Genomic DNA, 24,829 nt, shown 5'->3' on the forward strand with positions numbered 1-24,829 from the left:
CTCAGTGAGATATACTAACTTGAGGTGTTTCTTCTGCTCTCTGCAGGGTTTATCATGACGGTGAGCCGGCCGTGTTATTTTGGTAACCTGCTCCTGGGCGTGGTCGGCGTGGATGTGAACCTGGCCTACATCTTGGAGGATGTCACCTACTACCAAGACTCGCTGGCCTCATACACGTTCCTCATTGACAACAAAGGTTAGTCACATGCTAGACAGGTGAGGTGGTAGTAATCAGCTCAGTGCAGACATCTCTGTTGGGCTAGTGACTCTCCAACATTTAACTCGTGATCAGCCACATACACGGGCGGATCGTGAGACATTTCAGGGCACGGACATGCCAAAGGCCCAAGACACATATACTTTTGTGTGGTTGTACCTTTTTTTTTTTACTGGTTTTGTTATTTTGCATCTTGTTTATCGCTTTGACCCTTTTTGTGGTCATTGTTTTTCTTTTGGTCATTTGGTGTCTCTGAGGCAATTTTGTGTCTCTTTCTGGTCATTTTGAGTCTCCTCATGGTGGGTACATGTTAATTTAAATGACAACTGGTGTAGGCCCGTTTGTTTGTCCCGTGTAGTATCCATTTGTGGCCACATAAGCAGTAGCAACTGTAAGCAGAAAAGGCTTTAAATCTTTACAGCCTGCTCTCAAAATAAAGTCTGTGCAGTTACATATTTTTTTAAGCCCATCACAAAACAAGCATCAATCAGGAAAAAAAACTTGTTATGACCTACAGACTCCAGTTGTCTACAAAACATTTCAGTGCATATTCAAGGTTTCAATCTTTATTAGTCACAGCGTTAGAGAAAAACTCCAAATGGTTGGAAGGAAGTTTGTTTTGGTGTTTTTGTTTCACATACAAGTGGAATTACACGTTATTTTGTCTGTTTCAACTTCCCCCACAGCCATTATGCCTTATTAGACTTAATTGACATCGTCTTGGTAGCACTGGCACTTCTTTGGCATTTCATTCTCTGCTGAGCCATGCCTCAGTGCTTTGCCACGGCGCAGGGCGGTAGTGCTCGTGTCCGGTCTCGGGTTTGTTTTGGCCTCAGCCTGAGGGGGTCTAGAGTAAACCAACAGGTGCTGTGCAGCAGTAAGTTGTGCTCTGTCTGTAGCTTCAGAGAGCAGACATCAATGGCTGGACTTTTGATGGATGCAACATAGCTGAAAAATTCTCTTATGTATACTGAGTAATACTGATCGCCATAATGTCCTCCTGCCAAACTAGTGAGATATTTATGAGGATTAAAGATGAAAACTGTGTGTTAAAAGTGGAGTCTGAAATGAAAATGTAATGGTGCAAATCATAAAACACGAGCAGACACACATTTACTTACCTGGATGGTTAAATAAGTGTTGAGCATCATAATTTTTCACTTTTTAAACCTAATTATTATAAGTGAATTTTTGCAGCTGTGTGACTTTCTCTCCTCTGCTGTTCCATTCAATGAGACAAGACTTTCTTTTTTTCCGCTCTAAAATGTTTGTAATTGTAATAAATATGCCATCAAATTATAGCTTATTACTGCAATACGCTTATTAGTGCAGCAACTCGGTAAACATTGACAAATGCGTCCCATTAAAGTTATTAGCTGGCATTCAAATCGTCTGCTTGCAATTACAGTGTAGGTAAATATAATTAAGTAAACACACAGCTGACAAGAGGCTTCCGTACCTGGGATTGAAATCAGCAGAAATTGAAAATATTTTTGCATGGAAGGTATTTATTTTTTTATGTATGTTCATCAGAATGAGGCAAGCCTATACCTAAACTGAGTAATGTATAGAATTATGCATAGCTTATAACACGCGGTGGCCTTTTCCATGAGTGCTGTAGTTTGTTGTATGAGGACAGAGATGCCTTGTCTAATACAGCAAATGAATTCTCCTCAGAGTGAGACACCACACAAACCAACGTACTGTCTGTCTCAAACATACACAGTGTATTAGAGCTTCGTAAAAAAAAAAAAAAAAAATGTTTTTCTTCTTTCAAAACAGATGGGCTTTCAATCGAGTATCTTGAGGGCTTTCTGGCTCTCCCAAAATTATTTCTGCTGCTGTTAAGAGCTGTGTTTATCACAGCACTGCACTTCTGAGCACCACCAAAGTGCTTTCTGCTACTGATCGTATTTAGAACAGTTGGAAGGTTAGATGCTGGTTCTATTTCTCAGCCGAATTTAAGATTTTGGGGGGAAAAGCAGCATTAAAATGAGCATCATCAACTTGGGTTTATGTTGTGACTTTTGTAGCATCAAGAGCTTTTATACTGTTTGTTGTTTTTTCTCATAGACTTTAGTTGTGAAAGAGACATCTGTAACTCAGTGGGTACATTTTTTTGAGCGAAATGAAACATGTTTCACTATTGGGGTATGATCCGCCAGGTCTAAAGGCATTTAATAAGTTAAGTTTAATAAGATGTTAAAATTACTTTCAACTTTTTGCACAGCAGCTTTTTTAAAAAAAATATATCTACAGCTAAGTACCGCAGTGTGCTATTGGATCAACCCTGGTCCCTTCATCCCTTGTTGCTATTGGAAATCAAAACTTGGCTTTGTCTTGTGCCAGAATCATAAAATACAACACAAACTGATAAACTCGTATGTTCTGCTGATATATAAAATGTGGATATAGAAGTTTGGATGTTAATTGGCACATAAATAATGGAATAATGTTAAATGGTAATGACTGCAGGAGTAATTGTGCAATATATTTGCACTTAGTGACAGTTATATTGAATAGCTGTTTGAATGTTATATGTGGATCCAGTTCTTTAGTGATTTGTTCATGTTGTAGTTTTAGCATTTATGAACATTAATGATATGATTTTCCAGGATATACCCTGATGCATCCATCACTGACACGGCCCTACCTGATGACCGAGCCTCCCCTGCACACTGACATCATCCACTATGAGAATATCCCAGGATTCCCTGTGGTCCGACAGAATATCCTCAGGTATGAGACAATGAGAAGTTTACTTACATTTCTAAAATATATCCAGAATTCCTCCTCCATTTTTGTTGTTTAATGCTGTGTGTTTTGTGCAGCCTTCCTTTGGGCAGTCAGGTGATCAGTGTGCCAGTCAACTCCTCTCTGTCCTGGCACACCAACCGACTCCGGGACAACAGCAAAGACGCATACAACGTCAGCTACGCCTGGAAACTGGTAGGTGTCCGTGTAGAAACTAAACATCAAGCACATGTTCACTTGTGACATTTAACTTCACAGTCAGACACTTACACAGCATAGATTGAACAATGATTTTTTTGCACACCATTTTACACTTGTAGACATCTACAAACAAGCAAACTTACCCACTCCGACATGCTATATAGAATAAGAAGCTTTGTATATAGTATACAAAAAACATGCCAAGAGGAGTCAAACAAATGTTGCTGCAGGATATAGTCTTGTTTCCATAGAATATCAGATTATAAAACGTAAAGATGAAAATTCTGAACTAACTGAGTTATTTTTCCCTCATTTGAGTGTCAGTTAATGTGCAAAAAGATCATATATACTCATGATGATCTCTGAGGGGATCTCTGGGACAATAACTATCTCATATACACTTTCTCCATCTGTTCTGTCTATCGCTCGTAATCATTACTGTACCGTGGTCTGAAAGTAGTGCCGAGATTTACACTCCCAGCCTTTATGTCTCCACCAAACCTCCGCCACCTTAAATTAGTCGGCGTAATAAAAACCAAGTGCTTCCAGACCCAGAAACTGTCTGTCCCTCGAATCTGCTTTTCCTCTCCAACCCAAAGGTGTCATGTTTTAGGAACAAATGGCAACGGAACAGCAATAACATCACGCCGTATTGAGCCTTTTTGCTTTCTGACATTTAGATTCTTGGCAGGAGCAAGAATATCACACTTGATTTAGGCATTTCCCTTTTAGCCTTTTTTAAAAGCTTTTGACATTTTGTTTTTTGTTTTTTTCACACGGGCAGCAGAGTTCAAAGACATCACCTTTTGCCATGAGTTTGGCAGCTGTCACTGTTTTTTAAAATGAACTTTCCAGAGCTAGAAAAATGGGGAATTGGCCTAGAGGAGAGAAATTGAGAAGAGTCTGTTGTTTCCCACGCCGACGTGCTTTCTTTTTGTAGGACAAATAATGTCCTGGGACTCCTTTATGAGTATACCATGTTTTTGTGCTTGTGACCAGAATTTAGACAAAAGTATGTCTTAAAAATGGTCAGCTGAGGTGATTATCTCCTGTTTCCTCTTGGTTTGGTTTGGTTTTATTTCAAACAGTTAAAGAGAAATGATACAAGAATGAAAATACAGCGAAATCAAAAATTATACAAAACAAGAAGCACACAAAAGATTCTCAAACACAGTTTACATAATTTGGTTTACATGTACGAAAAGGAGTGGGAAGAAGTATGCACTTATTTAATCCCATCGTTTCTCCATAAATCCCTGATGATTAGTTATCCAGCGTCCTATTAACAATAATAAACAATGTGAACTGATCAAATTATATATTTCTCCATTTCACTAGTCTTATAATATATAAAAAATTATAAATTCATGGTTGATGCATGTACTTTTAGCAAAATATATATAAGACGTGTGAAACCCATGAAATACTGTCTGTTACGGTCGACACTAAACACTGAAAAACAGCAGATACGGATGGGGAGTGTGTTTAATGTCATTGTCTGTCTGGCTCTTAGTTTGTACAAAGTACGTAGGAGTGGAATGTTTAAATTACATCAACTACTAGTGTTTTATTCATGAGGTTACACTTGTAACTAAAGGTGAATGTGTTGTACATTACCTCTAAGGGTTTGCCTGCAAAAAAAAAGGGCACTGAAGGAGTAAAATATTGATGTGTCCATTTTCATCTTTCCTGTCCCTCTTTTCCTCCGCAGCATTTACTGAAATAAGTTTATCTTTAATAAGGCTGGCAGTATTTTTTTGGGTTCTTCTGTTCTGTCCATCCATCCCAATTTTGTGAACATGATATCACACTCGCAAGGAATTTCTTCAAGTTTGGGACAAACATTCGCTCGGACTCAGCAATGAGTTGATCAGATTTTGGTGGTCTAAGGTCAAGGTTCCTGTGACCTCACAAAATATGTATTTGGCCCATAACCCAAGAATTCATATAAGTTTTTCAGAAATGTCCAATGAAAGAAATTGATATATTGATGACATTTTATGTCAGAAAGGTCAAAGGTCAGCTGTACTGTGACATAGTAATGTTTTCCTGGCATTCTTCAATGCCATGACTCAGAAACAGGAGGGGAAACATTTGGTCAGATACTGAATTAGTGTCCACCATGAAACTGTGCAGGTTGTATAGATCCTCTGTGCTGCTGGGGAGGAAGGTGTGTGTGTGTGTGTCTGTGTGTGTGTGTGTGTGTGTGTGTGTGTGTGTGTGTGTGTGTGTGTGTGTGTGTGTGTCTGTGTGTCTGTGTGTCTGTGTGTGTGTGTGTGTGTGTCAACTGTAAGCACAACTCGACTGATTCTTGGAAGCATGCAACCTTGAAGCAGTCATTCTAGTTTCTTAATGTCAACAAATCCCATGGAAAGAACAATGTCAATATCATCATTCTGTTGGCAGCCAAAGGCCAATACAGTGTATTCCTCTTTGCTGTAGACATCAAATGTTGCCCAAAAAATATGAAAAACAAATCTATTTCAAGTCAATTCCACCAATGCTGTCCTGCTGCCGGAGGTACTCCATTACACCAAATGTGAACTAATCTGTACTGCAGAGCCCACTTGTGACATTGTGTTGTCTTATTTTACTTCTTTTAAAGGAAAGTATACATTTGGGACTGTGGAAGGTTTATTTCTTAGTTGGAATTACAAACCGCAGACACAGTCAGTGAAGTCTGAAAGTATCTAGAGTGGATCCCAACAGTGGATCCCAACTGGTGGGTCGTGGTCCAAAAGTGGGTTACAGGTCCATTCTGAATGGACTGTAAATAACTTGTGAACAAGTCAACTTTATAAAAAACTAACTTAATTTTGAAGTACTGTGAATTTCTGATAGAGCTTCTATTTTGAAGTGGCATTTGAGCTTAATCTTGCAGTACATTTTATTTCTTTGTGTCCTAAACCAATGTGTTGTTTACATTTTGTGAAATGAAATTGAATATGTGGTCATTTTAATGTGTGGACTTTGAGCTAATGACTAAAAAGAAATCTGCACCCCGTGACTGGACATGACCAGCTGGGAACCAGTGGACTAACACACTTTTGTTTTTGTCTCTCCATAAAGTGTGTTGACTGTAACAAAACAACTGAATATTATTAGCCTTCATCCTTTTTCTCTCCTGTTTTTTTATCTTCTAGGTTCAGGACACGTCATTCATCCTGTGCATCGTGTACGTGCAGCCGGAGATCCCGGTGAAGCATCTGAAGAACCTGAACACAGCTCCCAGCTCCAAGCTGCTGTACCATCGTTTAGACCTGCTGGGTCAGCCCAGCTCCTGCCTGCACTTCAAACAGCTCGCCACAGTTGGTAAGAAAACAGCACCGGACTGAAGTCCACAACTTTATTTTTTATACAAAGTCAGCTCTAACACATCAATTAACATCTCTGACTGTCCCCCTTTTCTCCCCTTTCTGTCTCTTTCCCAGAGTCCCCCACAGTGATGTTGGCAGCTGGTAGTTTCTCCTCTCCCTATGAGCACCTCAGTCAGCCAGAAACAAAGCGCATGGTGGAGCACTACACCGCCTACCTGAGCGATAACACCAGGCTCATAGCCAACCCAGGCCTCAAGGTAAACAAGCATGGGACCAGCCTGTGGGTGCACACAGGGTTAATGTTGTTTACCCGACAAACACATGGCACGTAGCCAGCACTGCGGTCACGTTACAGTGCACACATATTCATATTCTTCTGTAAGTGTTTTCAAACACATTCGCACAAAATTAATGGGTCCCAAGATAGTTGTTTTGAAGTGCCTTTTAAAGCAACTTTAACTCATACATTTTACATCCAACAACAACTGGCTGCTTACATTACAGCTAAAATGCACACATTTCAAAAGAAGTTCTGCATCTTTAAGAAGGGGGACAAGCCCCCACGTAGTTTTGGCAGCCCGTGTGCATTCCTGTCCTGGGGGGAGTAGGGGGTTAGAGTTTGAACTCTAAGCCCCAGTCCCAGCTCTGATTCCCAGGCTAGTCTTAAAGGCCCCCTCCGGTGACCTCATCACCCCTTTCAAACTTAGAAGCCTCTCTGAAAATGGTACTGGGATGTGATTTTTCAGGGTGTTTTTCAGGGCTTTATGGCTAATCACATCTCTTTTATTCCTAAATACTGGGGTTTTTTTTTTAGCCTTGTAGATCCTTGCTCATACTTTCATAAAAATATGTTTCACTATTCTGAACAGCAACACAGTAGAATCATTTCGAGTTTAAGTGTCTTCAAATTGAGTTACTTTTTATTTCTTTTTTGTTTGGGGGTACACTGGAGGCCAGCTTGCCAAAAGCTTTAGCCAAATTACATTCCAGGCAAACCCCAGATTAAGACTCTTACTTTTCTACTTCTTCCTGAACTTTTTTTTTTACCTCCTCCTTCCTTCTCTCTCTTCTTTTACCCTCACCGTCCCTCTCTGTGTCTCCCTCCATCCTGTCATCCTTTCTCCTCCGCAGTCCTCTGTCAGGAACGAGGTTATGGCGACCAGTCACGTCACGGATGAGTGGATGACACTAATGGAAATGAGTAGCCTCAACTGCTACATTGTGCGCCGTTACATAGCAACGCCCAGTGGGGTGCTCCGGATTTACCCAGGATCACTGATGGACAAAGCCTTCGACCCGACCCGCAGACAATGGTGAAGCTTACTTTGGAGGGTGTGAAGGGGGAGAAGAAGTGTGTGTATGTGTGTGTTTGTGTATTAGGGGAGCAAAAGGAGGTATGAGATAGCGTTGGGGAGGTAGGAGTTAAATGGAATGAGTATGTCGCAAACTGCCGGCACATGTTTGTGTTTAAAGTGGTCAGCAGCCATTTCTGAGCTGAGTGAGGTTGAGGTTTTGCTGAATTGTAATGAGTTGACAGTTATCCAATAGAATATATAAGGCAAAAAGTTTTTCTTTACTCAGAAGTAAATTTATATTTTAAAAAAATCTATATTTTTATATATTTATTCGGTTTTTAGTTGTGTAATATTATCATTATGGCAAGTTTTGTGTCATTAGGATAATTATCAGCACATTGCAGAGCTCTATCAATCAAAGCAAAAGGCTGTTTTTGAAAGATTACATTCATAGGCTCACTTTTAAGCTTCAGCCCATGGAAAGAGTCAGCCCAGCTTTATCTGCAGTTTCAAACTTTTTTGCCTTCTTTATTGAAACAAATGTAGCCTATTCTGACGGTTATCCACTATTTAATTTGTTCATGCAAATATGTTAGTAGAGGACCTTGAGGAAGGAATGATCATAATTATGATAATTATATGTGAACCTTGGAAAGGTTACAGGTGTTCTAACAGCTTTTTGTTGGTACTTTTAACTATGGATGAGATGCCTTCTTTATATTATCAGATCAAAAAGTTTTTTTTTTATATTTTAATACAAAATGGCTAAAAAACCCAATTTGATAACTCAGGTAAAACATTTTTTGTAATATCAAGTATCCAAGCAAAAAATATTTATCTAAAGTGAAGTAAATTGGGACCATCATTAAATTGTGACAGTTCTTTGTATGCAGTCAAGACCTAAACAAACACACTATTGCAATTCCCCACAAAAAATTACTCTTCACATTCTCATGTTTTCCATAAGTACAGATGGTAAGATAAAACCCGTAAAAGCATCTCATCATATATCTCATTGACTTTATGAAATAACTCTCTTCCCATGATGTGATATGCAGGTACCAGCATGCTGTGGCCAACCCCGGCCTCATCACCTTCACGGGCCCCTACCTGGATGTGGGCGGCGCAGGCTACGTCGTCACCATCAGCCACACCATCCACGCCTCCAGGTAAGAAGATGAATGTGTTTTTTTTTTAAATCTTTTTTATCATCTTAATAAAAGTGCAAATTTTGAAAAAAAGCCTTTTTTTATAGAAGGAAAACCACAAGTTGAGGCTTGTTGACTGCTACAGATTAGCTGTTCTGATATTACCTCTAGATTATTGTGGCTAATGCCAAATGCCAAATTTTATATGGCCGTTACTCTGAACATAACATCACTGTATCAGTTCACAGACCCCATGTCTCCTCACGGTTTGTGCTACTGTTGCACACTGTTATTGTGAAGGAAATGTTTGCATTTCAGTGGTTTTATTAGAAAAGTAAAACAAGAAGTAAAGGCACCAGACCTCACAAGAGATATGAGTTTCAGTTCATTGTTTAGCTGTCCACAACTTGACTCTTGGTAGACAGTTGGAGACTAGCTGAACACTGTAGAGCATTTAGCAGCTATCAAGTCAGATATGCCCCTCAGGAGTTGGTAGAGACCAAAAACAGAGCTAAAAGTGAGTGAATAGACCTACATTTTTGTAACAAGTTGCCATGACAACTTAGAAAGGTTATGATATGTCAGCGTTGATTTCAGAGCTTTCTTTGCATCCTACAGTTGGCCAAAAAATGTGTTTTTGCAGGTTCAAACATTTTGTGATTGACAAATTTACACCTTGGAGATAAAATGATGAGCTCTGTGTATGTGATATTGCTCATCAGCAGATTCACTTTGGTTATGGGCCAAGAAATTTTTGGGGGGCTGTTGTCTCAGCCCGGAGGAGTGCAGTGTCTCTCAAGACAGATGATCAGATGTGAAGGAGGTGAAAGGAGACTACTGACCGTTTTTCCTTCAGGGCTGTTTAATGAGGAACAGATTAGCTCTCAGTCAAATGGTCTGAGCTCAGTCACAGTTATCTCAAGTATCTGCTCTTCCAAAAGTGCCCTTGAGCAAATCACTCTATTCTCGCCATCTCCTTGAGCTCCAGTGCAAAGACGTCAAGTATAACACTTTGTGCTTCAGCCAATTTTCCGGAAGTTAAAGCAGAATGTTTTGAACACAGCCTCTTTGAGTCAAAGCCTGTAACTGCGGCTGAGATTAAAGTGTTTATGTTGCTAGTTCTGTGGGCTTAAAATGCAACTTAGCAACACAACACCGCTTACACCAGCACAATAGGAAGTGTTTACTGTGGTCCATGCAAATGTACACATAAACATTCAGTATCAGCGTGTGCGATAGGCAGGATTAGTGTGTTGATGACCGGCTCAGTGAGCATAACATTGCTCATCCTGTAGTCAGTGTAAACACAGATTTAAAGAGAATGTGTGAGGGTTTGTGTGTGATGTCCTCTGTTTATGTGTTTAATGGGGATTTTTTTGGCTGGTGTGGGGTAAATATTTATGTAATCATAAAGTTCTGCAGAGTAACCAACAGTTACTTGTGTCAGTATGCAGCTTAACGCACAATCACAGCAAACAATTTAACAGAAAAGTTGAACTTTCTTCTCCTTTGTGATGCATTTCTGTTTGCTCCTTTTTTTCACTCTGTCTTCGTCTCTGTCTCCTGTCTTCATAGCTCTCAGATGGCTCCTGGTTATGCAATTGCAGTGATGGGTATAGACTTCACTCTACGCTACTTCTATAAGGTCCTGCTAGACCTGCTGCCCATCTGCAACCAGGACAAGGGCAACAAGATCAGGTATGAAGAGGATTTCTCTTGTCTACTATCTTCTCACTTCTTTGTAAAAAGTATTCCTTATTTCTTCTTCTTTTTCCTTTTATTGCTATTTCTCCTGAATTTCTTTGTGGCTGAGCTTCTGTTTTCACTGAGCCAGAATTAAACTTGCCGAGGGATGGAGAAGAAAAAAAATGAAAGGGAGGGGAGAAGAGATAAGCTGATTATCATGGCATTCCTGCTGGAGATGTGGCATAGCTGTTGTCTCAGTCCTACATACTTTCTCCAGCTTTTATGTCTCCCTTTTTTGTTTTGTTTCATCCTTTTTCTCTCACCCCCTCCTCCTCTCCACTTCTTTCTCCTCTCTCTCTCTCTCTCCACTTCCTTCATGCTCTCTCTGTTGGTGTTCAGGAGCCATATAAAACAGGATTAGCTCGAAGGGGGTGTGGGGCAGAGAGGAACAGTATTTGGCAGAATGTTTAAGGAGTGAAGGGAATGGGGCAGTATTTTGCAGGTTGATTTAAGCACTGGGGAAAAAGAGGGATATAAAAAACAGTACTGGTATGACTAATTTAAGTTATGTATATTCTTTAAATGGATCCCCCTCTGTCACTCCGTCTGCAGTTTTTACTTACATTTGTGTGTGTACACTGTAGGTGCTTCATAATGGAGGACAGAGGGTACCTGGTTGCTCACCCCACCCTCATTGACCCCAAAGGTCACGCCCCTGCAGAGCAGCAGCACATCACACACAAGGTGAAGGCCCAGCGACTAATCTATGAATGCAAACGTTCCCTTGAATAGTCCAATTTTTGTGTTGATTTAGCTTTCATTTCTCATTTTGCCCTTCTGTCTTTTCGATGATAGGAGCCGCTGGTGGCCAATGACATCCTGAACCACCCCAACTTTGTCAAGAAAAACCTGTGTAACAGCTTCAGTGACCGCACCGTGCAGCGCTTCTACAAGTTCAACACCAGCATCATGGTAAGCAAGGGAGATGTTTTCAACATGCATGACTGATGCACAGGAACACACATGCAGACAGGGACCACAAACACACTCCCCACAGCCTCTAAGCTATTTGTGATTATGGGATAGTATAACACTGCTACCTTGTGGTGATGCCTGGTATTGCGACCTTGAATTATGCCTGTATACTGCAACTCTATTAAACCTGTGGTGTGTCCGTGATTAAGGTCTGTGGCTGTAAAGTTGTAATGGTACATTTAATGTAATACTACTTTATTTAGGCCAGTGTTTGTTGAACAAAGAGCAGATGGAGTTATTTATTACAAAGTCAAATCTAAGTTTGCAGGGTTTTTTTGTGTGTATGTTTTTTTTTTATGCTTTGCTTTATTAGGTTAATTTAATTTCTTTCGGTAGTTTACCAACTAATATAACCCAAATACACACACACACACAAGCACACACACATAAACAAATAGACAACAATAATAATAATAATAAGTTATTAGTTACTCCTACCCTTTTTGCATCAGTTGTTTTGTATTGTTCTCTTCAGATTTATACACTAAAAAAAAAAAAGAAACAAGCAAATCAAAATATATTATACATACCCAAAAGTACTCAAAATTTGTGTATATGTTCTGTTCTTTTTTTTAAACAAACAAGTTCCTTTTAGTTGATGTTTTCTAGTTATTGATACAGTTTTTTCTTTATTGTCATAATTGTAAAGAGGCCTTATAACCCAGACTTTTTTGCTTTCTTTTGAGTGAAAAAATAGCTAGAATCTATATTTCCTATGAAAAAACATGTTTTTTCCTGTCTTTCTCATAGGGGGACCTGACCAACCTAGTCCACGGTAGCCATTGTTCCAAGTACCGTCTGACCCGAATACCTGGCACCAACGCCTTTGCTGGTATCGTCAACGAGACGTGTGACTCTCTGGCGTTCTGCGCCTGTAGCACCGTGGACCGACTCTGTCTCAACTGCCACAGGTCTGTCCTTTACCAGCACTTTGATTTACGTAAGATGTTAGATTTAATGGTTTGCATGATTGTTCAACGAGAACATGAGACAGTCCTCTGGAGTTTGGTAAAGATTACTATCTGATGTTGCAGTGCTGCAGCAGAATCATTTGTTTGAATGATATTTTCAGTTAGGTCAAAATCCAACAGATACACAGATTACACATTATATATGTGGATGTGTTATAACAGATACTATTTACCCAAAACAAAACAAAACAAAACAAAACGAAACAAAAAAACCAGTGGAGCTCTCTCCCTGAATACTCTTGTTGTGTTTTTCAGAATGGAGCAGAATGAATGTGAGTGTCCATGTGAGTGCCCCCTGGAGGTCAATGAGTGCACCGGCAACCTCACCAATGCTGAAAATAGGTGAGTGCAAGACATGGCTGAACAACATACTGCAATATACTGCTATTCGCAGATTTCTCGTGTGTTAAATTTAGGAACATAATAAGACTGAAAATAAGGGGGGAAAAACAATTTGATTCAGGTAGTTTATCGAAGATATAACTGTTCTGATGTTGGCTGCGAGAGTAGTAATGTAGTGAAGTGTATTGAAGTGTAGTCGTATCACATAGCACTAGTGCACCTAATAACGAGGCCAGAGGGAAGTTTAAGTGTTTAATACGAGGTTTTTACATTCATTTGAAATGACGCAAACTCCTTGTGGAATGGAAAATGCCCTAAGCTAGTTATAGAAATATTAACAATAATATTATAACTAAATCCCTCTGGTATCCTTTTGTGTACAGGGCTCAAAGCTTATTCAGTCTGCTGGGTCTGAATAGTGATTGTCATACATTCAGACATATTCACAATCATGACAATTAGGTCAATTTCAGTGTATTTAGTCCATAATATTAATTCATAGGTAAATTAATTAATATAAATAAATATTCACATAAATAAAAAAGAAAAGAAGTCACCAAAGATGTCCTGACATTTCCACATTAAATTTTCTGGGAGGCTGCTCAAATTGTTCCTATGAACGTTTAAAATGTGAAGTAGTTTCACTTTACATTACTGTAATTCTGGCTGGATCCTTCCATTGTGGAATTGCTGATAAAGAAGGAAAAACAACAGCAAATGGTGCAGTGAAATAAATGGTGCATGTTGTTTTAAAAGTTACATGCACCAGTGCATGCACACAGAAAAAAAGGTATTTTGAGCCCGTTGTATGTCATGCCATTTTGCGCGAATAGAGCTGTCATTCACAGAGTGGATACAGTCTCCACAGAATAACATTGTAAAGAAATGGACAAGAAAAATGGAGATATTCTTTAAACCCAATGTTCAGGTGAAAATCACTATTAATGTTTTGCTATTTGACTCTAAAGGGGTTTTAATCATAAATTGGCATAAGTTGGCATGCTAAAGGTCTTAAAGAATAGTAAAGCATGCTGATTCAGTCATGTCTTGCTATATGTTTAAATTCAAATTCCAAATAAACATTTATCTCTTTTTATCTAGTATGCATATTACAGATAAGATTTCACTTGCTGTCAGTGGTATTTCACATCAATCGTTCAGTATAAGCTTAAACATTTAATACATTCAGTTATTCATTTAGTCCTTGTACATAAAAGTGGTGTCCTTTAAATTCCTGTCATATACATTTAGGATGCTGTGCAAATGTTTGTGGGTGTTTCCTCATTTCTCTTTTCCTCGAAGTATCTCTCTTGTCCTCTCAATCCTCGTCATCTCCCTCTTGTTTCACCCATCTCCTTTCATCAACCGTCAGCTGAGTTTGACAGCACGTCAGTGTTTCAAATGCCAATCCTCCCTTTATTTCAGGAAGACGTGCAATTATCATTTTTTCGCTGTCGGATTTTTCCTCTGTGTTTTGTGTCAAGCTGCATTGATGTTTGTCCTTTTAAAGCTGCTTTGCATAAATTGACACACTGAAGACTTTGAGGGCTCATGCTTTGATTTCTTTGTACGTCAGATTTACTGTACCGTATCGCCTTTTTTGTGTTTCTTTCTTTTAAGCCTAATCATGTTTCATTCTAGGATTTTGATGGATGTTGTCAGCTGGATGTTTGTATGTTAGCCAAGAAATTTCTCTGACTGTACCTGCACCTTTCTCTATGTACAGCTTATGTGTTTTTCTGATTGTGTGTCGTGCAGGAACCCCAGCTGTGAGGTGCATCAGGAGCCAGTGAGTCTAAATGTGATCGATCCCAGTCTGCATGACACCCTGCCCCAGTGTATCAACACCCGCTGCAGCCAGAGATACACCAGCAGGTATGCACACTAAACACACATTCACAGTACACATTAACAGGTATAATAAATACACCAATGTATGAAGCTTATACCAACACACTCTTTAAAGGCCATATGCAAAGAGATATATTAATCTACCATAAGTTTAAGGGTGTATTTACAATTAAGTTATTGGTTCTTGTTAAACATCAGAAGCACAGTGCCACCCACTGGTAATAAATGGGAAGTATGAACCTCTCTAACCTTCTCAAATCTTAAATTTTCAGTCACTACGGAATCAACTCTCTCTCAAAAACTTTTTATAATAGTTGGTGCATTTTGAGCTCAGAAAAATAACACTGTGAATGTTACAGATAATCTTCCTTGATGCACCGTTAAAGAAATATCAAGCTTTTAACATCAGAGGCTTCTGCCCGTATACATTTAACAGAATGGGGTCAGGGTTATCACTTTAGTCTCTGACAGTTTATTTTTTTATTTTTTATTTTTTTAGTATAAGCAAATAATACACATAAACTCACATGAAAACATGGTGAAATGACAACGTCATCTCACAAAAAAGAATAATATTAATAAAAAATAACAAATAAAAAACAGTCGGACAAATAATTATCAACAAAGTACATTTAACAAATTAAAAATAATAAGAATAAAAAGGGATCACTTCAGTAATTCAGATAATATTAAAAACTGAAATATATTTATGACAAGTATAGGGTATTTAGAGTTCTTTATAAGTCTTCTTTCCACACATTTCTTCCATTTCATGTTGTGTTGTGCTTCTTCGTTATGTTTTGTGGCAATCTTTTTTTCCATAAGAAATTGATTTACACTGTAATAAAAAAACAAAAAAAAATACAGGATTATTTACCAGTTGGCCCATCTCTTTAAACTTCTTTCAAATCTTTCAAATGTTTGCCCTTCAAGAATCTTGTATTTATGTATTTTTTGTTCTATTCCCTGTTTTAGCGACTGTTTTGGCGTGTTGGACTGTGAGTGGTGCATGGTTGACAGCGATGGTAAGACTCATCTCGACAAGCCGTATTGTGCCCTGCAGAAGGAGTGTTTCGGGGGCATCGTCGGTGCTAAGAGTCCCTATGCGGATGGCATGGGACTTCTAGGTGAGTGAAATGTGGATATGACTCTAGATCTGCACAGCTACTCACTCTAAAGACACAACTGCATCATTTATTTTTCAGTTGAGGTGGTTCCACAGTTATGAGACAGTTATCCTAAATGTGCTGTAGTGCACCGCAGAGTAAAGAAACAAACAAGCAACAACAAAAGAGGAAAAAAGTGTTAGTTTATAAATTTTTTAAATTTCGTAGCTCAGGAATCACCAATATTTCAGATTTCTGTAAACTTTTCTGTTGGCTGGTTATTTTTCTTTGGTTCTGTTATCAGTTTTCAAAACGAGAAATGGCCATCTGCCTGCAGTTGAATACTTTTTCTGTGCCATTTCACACTGGTGAGAGAATAGAAGCGAAGTAGAAAATGTCTCAGCATGGCAGCGTGAGCTAGGATCTGAGCCAGAGCTGTTTGGTATTTAATTGTTGTATTTTCTATAGCCATCTGAAATCCTTTATAATTTCTTTAAACAACTCTCTGCCTGTCATTGCTTCTCCTCTCCTCTCTTCTTCTTTCTTTCTTCCACAGATGAGGAGGTGGCATCTTTGAACATGATCAAGAGTGCCCCCGTGGGTCCGGTTGCTGGGGGCATTATGGGGTGCATCATGGTGTTGGTGCTGGCTGTGTATGCGTACAGACACCAGATTCACAGGCGTTCGCACCAGCACATGTCACCGCTGGCAGCACAGGGTAGGAATGATAGTTGGATTCTGTCTCACAAATGCACACATTTAAACAGCTAAAACGAGAACATTTAAACTTCTATGTCAGTGAAGTTTAAACTGGAGTCAAATATGGTTGTTTAACATTTACTTTGCATCAATAATATACATATTGGTGCAATGGACAAAATTAACCCACAGGATCATTTTCAGCATTTTCTGTATCATATATATTCCCACTCATTGGCCTGCAGTACCCCTAAAATTGCAAGACCTACAGTGAAAACAAGTGTCGGTGCTTACTTTAACCTTCACATTTTGTTTTTTTCACATACTGGCATTTCTTTAAATACCAAAGCAGGAAACAAAGTTTTAAAGCAGCCTGATTAGCAAGCAGTGTGACAAGTGCTGCTGGAGCTAAACAGCTGACATTAGCATCACGCAGCAGCAGCTGCTGCAGCATGATTTGTGTAATTACTCAGCGTTATTGACTAAAACATCAAACAAGATTGCAACCTCATTAAAACTCTTGAGTCCAAGTCACTGTCGGTCTGATAGTTTGGTAAACAACTTAGGATAGATGGTGGAGAGTGTGGCTATATGCTATCGTAAGGCATTAGCATGAGGAATTGGCTCGTAAGTCGCAGTTTAATTTGTGTGTGTGTGTGTGTGTGTGTGTGTGTGTGTATGTGTGTGTGTGTGTGTGTGTGTGTGTGTGTGTGTGCTCGTTCAGCTTCCTCTGCAGCTGTAGCTTGTACCAACATCGAAAACTAGCTGGAAAAGAAACCCTGTTATATGCAGCAATCAGCCAAAACATTAAAACCACTGACACATGAAGTAAATAACATTGATCTTTTCATGACAATGCCATGCTCCAGGGCTCCTGGCATTCATGTAGATGCCACTTCACACACACCACCAACCCAAACATCGTTACAGACCAAGTTCCCGTCTAATGGCAGTGGCACACACTGATGTCAGTGGCCCCCAGCAGGACAATACACCATGGTTCAACGCATAAACGGCTCAGGATGTCAACCTGGCCTCCAAATTCCCCAGATCCCAGTCTGATCAGCATCTGTGGGACGTGGCAGTATCCCAGAGGTCCTGTGTCCATGCCTCAACAGATCAGAGGCCCCGTCGTGGACTTGGCTCTGACCTGTGGAGGCATGGACACAGGACCTCTGGGGTGTCCTGAGGTTTCCAGCATTGGCAGCAGATCCTTTAAGTCTTGTGTGCCAGGACCCAAGATTTCTCAGCATAACTTTGCATTGTAACAAGTTGATCAATGTGATTTACTTTACCTGTCAGTGGTTTTAATGCTGTGGCTGATGGGTGTAATTTATACTTGTCATACTTGTAATACTCCAATAATCCACTATATATCTTTTGGAATTATAGCATCTTCTCATCTTGCCACTTTTCTTGTCCTTGTACTTCCATGCTGCTCCAGAAATGTCAGTCAGAATGTCCAACCTGGACAACGAAAGAGATGAGAGGGATGAAGACAGCCACGAGGACAGAGGAATTAGTAAGTATTGTTAAATATAAAAACTGTTATCTTTAATTAACACTAATTATAGTGTTTTTTTATGTGACAGTGCATGTATTGATTATGATTAAACAGGGCGTGCTGACCTGTGTGTTCTTTTTACTTTCAGTCAGTAACACTCGATTCATCGCCGCGGTGATCGAGCGGCATACTCACACTCCTGAGCGGAGACGGAGGTACTGGGGTCGATCTGGGACAGAGAGTGACCACGGTAAGACACTTTATCTCACACTGCTTACACATACTATAGATTAACAGAGGCAGAGAAGCTTACAAAAAAGCACAGACAGTATCACCCTCAAAACCACCAGATGTTTGTGCTGTATTTTGTCATAAGGTACATCAGCATTGATGGAACAAGGAATTCAAAAGGTTGCATATGAAATCTCCGTAATGCTGTGTCAAAGCAAAACTATTTATAGAATTTGTATTCCTTCATTGTGGTTTCACGGTGCTCTGTACGTTGAGAACTGTTGTGACTCATGAGGTTATGAAATCCTTTTAAGCCTGACTGAATATGCAATTAAAAATAAGTACTGTTTTATTTTATTTTAATTAAAATATTTGTACATATGTTCTATATGTGTGTGTGTGTGTGGTGTGAAAGGGCCACAGCTCATCTTTAATTGTCCAACCCTGCACTGTTAAATGACAAAATAATTTGGGCCTGAGCGCCAAATGGTGATAGGACCCTACTGAAAAGCAGTCTTCTTATTCCTCCAAATAAGTTGTATTTTTGAGGGGCTAAAGGTGCTCGATAATGCAAACACACACACAGACATCAGAACAGATGAAAAATTTGATAAAACATCAGATGTGAAAAAATGGCTCAGTGGTGCTCCCTAGAACATTTCCACAAAAAGTAGCCCCTGCATCATGTTTCACCCAGATGTACAAAAAATGGGAGGCACATGTAACATCCCGAGACATATAAAAAAGTCTCTTGGAGCCATACTCTAAACCCAACAGGAAGTCGGTCATTTTGAATTTACTTTGCAGTTAATGTGCATTTTTTGCAATTTAAGCCAATAGACCGCAATTATTTTTGCTTGCCAACTGAGGACCTTAAGACCAGAGTCTGCAGAGTCCGACTTTCACAGAAAACATTAGTAGCGTCTGCCGGCATCCTGCCATTACCCCCGATGTGCACAAAGCTGCAAGGGCCCGTTCGTTGATGCTTGCAACTTTAATTAACCTCAATTAAATGCATGCATGAAGCTGATAATCACTTGATAACTAAGTGAAAACAAGAATCACCAACAGTATCACCAGCCATTCTTTTGTAGTACATAGCCTAATAGTAATTATATAGAAGTATTGATACTGCTTTAAGTTCCTTTCTAAGCTCTAGATGTCAAACATCATCATATTCAGCTTTCCATGGAGGTTATTCTTGACTATGTCCTGTTGTTCTTACACAACAGTTCAGTTTAAAATTATCTCAGTTTCTGGAAAATGAATCATTCATTGGTTACAAAACTGATCCATCCTGCACGAGCTCTGCTGAAATGTTGCCCTAGGCGGCTGAAGCACAGCTCTATAACTGTAAATTTAAAATGATGATGTCAATGTGGGCTCAGTTCTAGACACAACACCAGTTCTAAAACAAAAAAAGAGACCATTAAGGATTAGTCATCTAATCAGGGAGCTTTTTAAGCACACTGTGGAAGAGACCCCCAGGGCAGACCAAAATCATGCTGGAGGGTGGGCTTGGGAAAGCTTTGGAATCCCCCAAAAAGACATGGAAGACATGATTAACTTTCTGCCACAGTGACTCAGGCCCGCAGATGCAACAGAACAGGTATTTAAGTTTATTTTCTCCAAAATTAGGATCTTTTAATATTAGAACTGCCAACATTTCAGTACCCCCTATAACCACAAATGGGTCATTTTGACCCCCTGCTACAAGAGCATCAGTAAGCCCAAATATGTCAATTCTTGAAGTGGGTAAGTTGTTCATTTTCATTTATTTTTAAAATAATAAGTAAGACTTGACAAAATAATAAGATTTAGATTTAGATGCTTAATAATTGTGCAATTGCATTAAATCATTATAGAAAAAAAGAGGCATTTCAATGTAGGTATTTGTTAGGCAAATGAATCACTACAAAAAACAAACAACAAATTTAAACAATTAAATTAGTCTAGAAGAACATTGAGTGCAAGTTAAAAATGAATTTGGGATAATAATAGCCGATGTTACTGGCAATAAATGACATAAAGAACTGGAGCACTGTTTCTATGGAGAGTCAAATCACCCCATGTGGCACTTGGAATAAATGTTTTTTTTCTTTTCTTTTCTTTTTGTCCCTCAGTGCCAAATATTTAGTAGAAGATCAATAACATGATTCTAGGAAAAGTCAAGAAAGGAGTTATGCATTTGAAAACATGAGATAAAATAAAAACGGCAGTTCTAGTGGTAATAACAGAGGTAATAGAACATAAACCATATCAAAATAAAAAGGTAGCAACACTATCAAAAAACACATTTGGGGCTCTGCTATCATCATATTTAAACTAAATGTTACAGCACAGTCCCACATCTACAGCTCGCTCTCAGTTCTTTGGCAGAGGTTCAGCTCCTGGCTTGTTCCTTTCATTATATCACAGCTCAGTACCTTGTTTTCTCTCATCTGCAGCTCTGGGAGAGCTGCTCATGTTTCACTGTAACTGTTTGTAGAACTTGTAAGTCTGACACTGGGTGAGCGTGGATGGACAGTTTTCACCCACATGGGCTCTTACCACCTACATATGGCATCACTCCACTTCCTGGCAATGAGTGTCTCCAATACCTGTTACATAACTGCTGATGACAGAGAGAACAAGGATGAAGTGGAAGAGAGGAGAGTGAGCTAAAGTGAGACAAAGACAGGAATAAGAGCTTGTCAGTCACATGTTACTTAAGTATAGCTGTTAAATCAGAGAGAATAAAGAGATGTGAACGGGGAAAATTGTTTTAATTTGTTAGCAGGATGAGTCCATCTGAGGCGACTCTAGTGTTATTTTCTCTGTACTTCACATCTCTTTTTACAATACAGATCAACTTGAAAGCATCCTTAGTATCAAAGAAATTATTTTATGTAACATTTTAGGACGTCTGAATCCTCGTTCACACGCTGTAAGAGCAGCACCAACAGTGATTCATAAGCGCTAATAAAAAGAGCAGTCTACGTAAATGGACAGGAAGGACTATCACATGTTGCATAACTGAGGACAGGAAAGAAAAAAAAACAGAAAATGGAGGACAAGTGGAAAGATGTAGAGATGCGAAAATGATGAAAAGGGGGGAAATAAGAGTGAAATGTGAAGGCACGAGGACAGGGACAGAGAGGAAGATGAGTTGAAATAATGGAAAGAGGGGGTGTTAGTCCATCAGGGATTAAAACAAATTCATTACTAAGTTGATGCTTCAAAGTTGCTGCTCCTCTCTGCTTGGTCAAAGGTGTCCTCCTACCACAATCCACTCACTCAATACTGCTGAAGGGTATGACAAAACACACATGCACACACACACACACCATGCAGATCACTGGAGGATCAGAGCATTAAATCTGTTAAGTGAGTGACGCACACATACAGAGTGCTGTTTGGCAGAGCTGCAGTATTAGCTTAGAGGCAGGTGTTGGAACCAGCTATCTAATAAAGAATACTGCATACATGCATTTTATCACCAACTTAAATCCCATACGCTTACATTATGAAGTTCATGTTTATTCTTGCAACTGTTCAGTATAATCAATATCTACAGAGAAGAGGAGGCAGATATTATATCCATATTGAGTTTTCTGTGCCTCTGCACCAACTGCAGTCATTGCCAGAGGCATTATGTTTTCTTGTAACTGCAGCATCTTAAGAAGGCCTTAAGGGGAGTGTCTTCAACTTTGACACAAATGTCTGATGTCTGATCTGATCAGATTTTGATGATCATGGGTCAAAGTCACTGTTACCTTGCCTCCATCTCATTCTTGTGAATGCATTATCTCAAGAACAAATTGAGGGAATTTATATAAATTTGGCACAAACGACCACTTGGACTTGGGAATGAACTGCTAAGATTTTGTTGGTCAAAGGTTACTGTGACCTTGTCGGTCTCATTCTTGCAAACACAATATCTCAAATCGGCCATAAGGGAATTTTCTCAAATTTGGCACAAACATCCACTGGGGCACAAGGATGACCTGATTCGATTTTGGTAGTCATATCATGGGACACTGTGACCTCACAAAACATGACCATAACTCAAGAATTCAAATGCTAATCATTTCACACAAATGTCTAACATAATAAAATGACGAAGTGATGACAATTTATAACCAAAATGTCAAGGGTCAGCTTCGCTTTGACATCATAATGTTCTGCAATAATACTTGTCTGGACATTATTCAACACCATAATTAAGAAACAGAAGTGGAGATATTTGGTTAGATACTAAACTCATGATACTAATCTTGGATGTCCATCTTGAAACCGTGCCGATTGTATACATCATCTGCGCTGTCAGGTTGACGATGTGGGTGAAAAGCATCCATGATTTAAAATGTGCCGCTTCTTTGCAGCAACATCCATATTTGATGCATTTTCTACTGTCATGGCTACATGTGAGTCCGGACAGACACAACTTTAACTGTAAATGCAACTTGACTGGTTTACAGAGACATACAACCATAAGGCTTGTGCATAAACATGAAGAATATATTCATTTCCATTTTTAAAATAACTCAGAACACAATGTTTAGGAGTCACATGCTTTTAGACCTGTTAGAAGTCTAGAAGCATGTGACTATGACTTAGAAGTTAATCATGACACAGAATTATTGAATTAATCTGAAATTTATTCGATCATGTAAAAATAAAAGGAAAGAATGAACATATAAACAAACAAATTATGAAAAATAAATGGTATTAAAGATATTTAATTGGACATATTTTTTCTAATTTTTGACTGGGGCACTGTATTAGAAATCCTAAAGATAAAATTGACATCATATTGAAAAATTAAAGCACTACTTTGACATTTTGGGACATGCGATCTTGCCAGAGTCAGATATAAAGATTGATTGGTATTGAAGTTTTCATCCGACTCTTGGCAAGAATAACTGCATGTAAACTGTTAAACGGTTCCTTCAAATGGAGGTGTATTAGTCAACATGCCATTTAGTTTGTTGCAGACTTAATTGCTCGCTTTTAAATGTCAGAAAACTGTCCTGGATGTGTTTCCAGTAGTTAGACTTGTCTCGTCTCTATCTGAAACTAAAAAAAATAGATGGATAAATAAATGAAAATGATGTTTATCTTGTCTCTCCACATTTGTTGACATTCAGAGGGATTTTCTTCCCTCACCTGGTGCAGCTGAAACTTGTCCACAGCACACAGTTAGCTGTAGGCCGTCTAAACTCTGGCTCTTACTTTGGGGAAAAGGGGGATAAACCCAACTGAAGTTGGCATCTTCCAAGTCTGGATCTTCTTTGAAGTCTCCATCCCTCTCTTTCCTTTAAACCCTCCCTTCCTCTCTCCTTCTCTCTGCTTCCCTCTTTGTCACTCCCTCTGCTCATTCCTCTGTCTCTACTTTTCTTTGTCAGCTTTCCTTCTTTTGGTATCAAAGCCCACCTAATCTTCCGAGAATCAGGGAGGAACATTTCTTAGCAAGCTTCTCATTTTGACTCTAATGCAGGATTTTAGGACACCTCGGGGAACAGGACAGGACGTTTACTTCTTTTACATCATGCCATCACAGGACATAGATTAACCTTCTATTATATTAAACTATATCACATGACATACACCACTAAACATGACAGGGAGAACATGAGAAAGGCAAGTTATAGTGGCATGACTAAGAAGACTAAGATGCTGTGTTCTTTTGTTGCCTAAACCAAAGAAAGTAAACTTAGAAAGGAAACGTGTCTTTTATCTTTATTGTAACTTTATTTTGTACAAGACTGTAGGTATTTAACAAGCAGCAACGTACATTGTAACAAGCATAAATTGACTAGCTGTCATTAAATGCCCAAAACTGAAGCAGATGAGTTACCTATCGCGTCATATTTCGATGTGACTGGGCACTGACTAAGCACAGTATTTCACTCTGAGCAGTTTTGGGATATTGGTTTAAATGTGGGTTTTTTTTATTCCAAAAAGCAACCATTATATGAATGTTTTTGTTTTCTGAATAAAAATGCACATAACTTAAAAAAACACCTCACATAATAATAAAAATTTTTCACAGAATAAGGGTTTTAGAATACAAATACCTGGGCATTTGGGTGGATTAGAAAAGTACATTTAAATTTCATATTGACACACTTGCAAATTAACTTGAAACAAAATTCTGGATACTTATACAGAAACAAAACTTGTTTTTTTCTGTTTTTTCAGAAACAAATTTCCCTTTGTTTTGTAGGAAACAGATAATTGAGACTGACTTTTTATCAGTCCTGGATTATTGTGACGTTATCTATCGACATACTTCTGCCTCAACTCTCACTTCACTGGACTCAGTTTATTACTCTGCACTCAAAATTCATAACTGGTAACAGTTACTCCACCCATCATTGCATTTTATATGATAAGGCGGGATGGGTACCTTTATCTGTCAGAGGAGATATGCATTATTTTTTTTTATTTATAAAGTCTTAAAAGGCAACATGCCACCATACCTCAGAAC

The 24,829-nt window shown here is 38.9% G+C and overlaps 1 protein-coding gene across 1 annotated transcript in view; it reads left to right on the forward strand.

Moving 5' to 3' along the window:
• cachd1 (cache domain containing 1) overlaps positions 1-24,829 on the forward strand; it is a 104,508-nt gene that overhangs the window by 73,021 nt on the left and 6,658 nt on the right. Inside the window, exons 10-26 of the mRNA XM_042483872.2 lie at positions 47-196; positions 2,833-2,956; positions 3,049-3,166; positions 6,316-6,484; positions 6,604-6,746; positions 7,621-7,802; positions 8,843-8,953; positions 10,508-10,630; positions 11,263-11,362; positions 11,474-11,590; positions 12,404-12,564; positions 12,880-12,966; positions 14,725-14,841; positions 15,793-15,944; positions 16,480-16,641; positions 18,067-18,144; positions 18,275-18,376. Coding sequence (XP_042339806.2) covers positions 47-196; positions 2,833-2,956; positions 3,049-3,166; positions 6,316-6,484; positions 6,604-6,746; positions 7,621-7,802; positions 8,843-8,953; positions 10,508-10,630; positions 11,263-11,362; positions 11,474-11,590; positions 12,404-12,564; positions 12,880-12,966; positions 14,725-14,841; positions 15,793-15,944; positions 16,480-16,641; positions 18,067-18,144; positions 18,275-18,376 — 2,196 coding nt within the window. The remainder of the gene's footprint in view (positions 1-46; positions 197-2,832; positions 2,957-3,048; positions 3,167-6,315; positions 6,485-6,603; positions 6,747-7,620; positions 7,803-8,842; positions 8,954-10,507; positions 10,631-11,262; positions 11,363-11,473; positions 11,591-12,403; positions 12,565-12,879; positions 12,967-14,724; positions 14,842-15,792; positions 15,945-16,479; positions 16,642-18,066; positions 18,145-18,274; positions 18,377-24,829) is intronic.

This window comes from Plectropomus leopardus, chromosome 5 (assembly GCF_026936395.1).
Source record: "Plectropomus leopardus strain MGB_pleo_1.0 chromosome 5, ASM2693639v1, whole genome shotgun sequence".
In the NCBI taxonomy this organism is placed as follows: Eukaryota; Metazoa; Chordata; class Actinopteri; order Perciformes; family Serranidae; genus Plectropomus; species Plectropomus leopardus.